Source organism: Octopus sinensis, linkage group LG22 (genome assembly GCF_006345805.1).
Source record: "Octopus sinensis linkage group LG22, ASM634580v1, whole genome shotgun sequence".
Lineage (NCBI taxonomy): Eukaryota > Metazoa > Mollusca > Cephalopoda > Octopoda > Octopodidae > Octopus > Octopus sinensis.
The window spans coordinates 28,077,481-28,079,980 of NC_043018.1; the positions used below are offsets into that span (position 1 = coordinate 28,077,481).

General features: G+C 40.2%; 1 protein-coding gene across 1 annotated transcript in view; it reads left to right on the top strand.

The window, feature by feature from the left end:
- Positions 1-2,500, top strand: part of LOC115223140 (hephaestin-like protein) — a 44,442-nt gene that overhangs the window by 5,701 nt on the left and 36,241 nt on the right. Inside the window, exon 2 of the mRNA XM_036512116.1 lies at positions 1,538-1,715. Within this exon, the coding sequence (XP_036368009.1) occupies positions 1,538-1,715 (178 nt within the window). The remainder of the gene's footprint in view (positions 1-1,537; positions 1,716-2,500) is intronic.

Here is a 2,500-nt window from a genome sequence, read left to right on the forward strand (position 1 = left end):
AAACTACAAGAACAACAAAAGCGTCAACAACGAAATGAATGCCATTTTCATCCATTTCACTAGAATTGTCTGCGTCCCGGACAAAATGCTTCAAATTTTGGCACAAGACCAACCACATGGTTCCGGGTTCAGTCCCAACGTGTGCCACCTAGGGCGAGTGTCTTCTAAAATAGCCAAGAGTCGACCAAACCCTTGTGTGTGGGATTTGGTAGACGGAAGCTGAAAGAAGCCCGTCGTATATGTGTGTGTGTGTGTGTGTGTGTGTGTGTGTGTGTGTGTGTGTGTGTGGTGTGCGTTTGTGTGCGTGTGTGGGTCTGTCTGTCTGTGTCTGTGTTTGTCCCTCCAACTTCGCTTGACAACCGATGCTGGTATGTTTACGTCCCCGCAACTTAGCGGTTCGGCAAAAAGTGCCCGATAGAATAAGTACTAGGCTTACAAAGAATAAGTCCTGGGGTCGATTTGCTCGGCTAAAGGTGGTACTCTAGCATGATCGCAGTCAAATGACTGGAACAAATAAAAGAATAAAAGAATAAGTCCAGTTAAGACGGAGAAGGGGATAATTCGATTACATCGATCCTACTGTTCAACTGATGCCTCTTTTATCGATTCCGGGAGTATGAAAGGCTAAGTCTTCCTCTGCCGTATTTGAAATCAGTACAAAAAGACGGACTTTTTTTGCCTGGCGTACAAAGGATTCTGCCACGCTCACTGCCTTAGTAATACTAATAATAATAACTTTTTCACCTATAGGCATACGGCATGGAGTTTTGGTGGTAGGGACTAATCGATTCCATCGACCCCAGTATTTCACAGATACTTAATTTATCGACCCCGAAACAATGAAAGGCAAAGTCTTCATCATCATCATCATCACCACCACCACCATCATCATCATCATCACCATCATCATCATCATCATCATCATCATCATCACCACCACCACCAACTTTCTAGCTCTTGTTTAGCTCGCCAGCAACGTCTCGCAAAGCGCAAGATCCTTTCTCTTATAATCAGTGGTTCTCAACCGGGATCCATATGAAACCTGGGGCCCTATATGTTCCCTGGGGCTCTATATTTATGTGCAATAAATTGATTATGCTTCTATGGTGCGCAGCATATTTTAACAATTTTTTAAAATACAGTTCCTAATAATACGTAATTATAAAAATACAATAGGATTTTTTTAAACATTTAATGACTCGGCGGCCTCGGCGGAATTTGAGCTCAGAACACGAAGACAGGTGAAATACCGTTAAGTATTTGGCTCGGAGTTCTAACGATTCTGCCAGATCACCAACCTAATAATGAAAACTGGCAAGCGATATTCATGCAGTTGTTTCCTGTTGGGGTGTGTTCTCCAAGATATTTTTAAGACTGCTCTTAACTTTGGGGTTAACTTCCATCAAGCTTAGATCTCATGTTTGGGTTAACACTCTACTCATGTTCTACATATAATAAGAGGGGGGATTTTCATAACTGGAATGTAGCTAACATCTTTTAGAATAATAACACTGTATAACATGATTTTTGTCCTTAGGTAGCAATAGTTATTTCCTATATGCTGACTTTCCTATATTTTCTTTCAACTCTGCTTTTGCTGCGATAATTATTCGGACCCTAAACAATTTTTCTGTACACATGGCTATCATGGACACCACTATTCCTGCTCCTAATCAGAGATATACATATTGTCAGTCATTAAAGGACATGATCAGGTAGTTATGGTCAAGCAAATGACAAGCAAATCTATGGTACTGCGCAGAATATTTGCTATAACGATATTTCCGCTTCAACAACTCAGTACTGTCTAAAATGTAATGGGAGATAGGTCAGTTCCAAAACGTTGACGTCCAGGTCACAAAAGCAAAGTCTGAAGGGAATAGTAGTCATTTCATTTCGTTTCTAGGGAGTAACACTTACTGACGAAAGACAAAATTTTTAAAAAGTAAAATTAAAATTTCGTTACGTAGTGTAATAATTCCTTCTTCTGTTGGCACAAAGCCTGAAATTATGAAGAGCACCAGTATTCAAATGGTGGTTGTTTAATCGACCCTAAAATGATGAAAAGTAAAGTGGAAAATTCTTTCTGGTTTTTGGCACAAAACTAGCAATTTTGAAGGAAAGTGCTACTCGATTACATCGACCCCACAGCTAAGAGGTAAATTAAAAGGATGAAAGGAAAATCAAGCTCGGTTATTCAGAACGGAAAGACGCGGAAGAAATGGTGCTAAATATTTTGTTCGACGCACTCACGTTTGTGCCAGCTAAGTCATATTTACCGTAATAACGCTTTCTTTTCATTGCCACAAGGATGACTGATGAAGATGATATTACAAGGACAAGATACAAAGAGAGAGAGAGAGAGAGAGAGAGAGAGAGAGAGAGAGAGGAAGTTGACACGGATTCAATTAGAGAAAATGGCTGCCCAGTAAAAATAAAAGGAAATGGAGAAATAACGAAAGGTTTCAAATGAGACGTCCGTGGGAGAACTCCTAGTGGG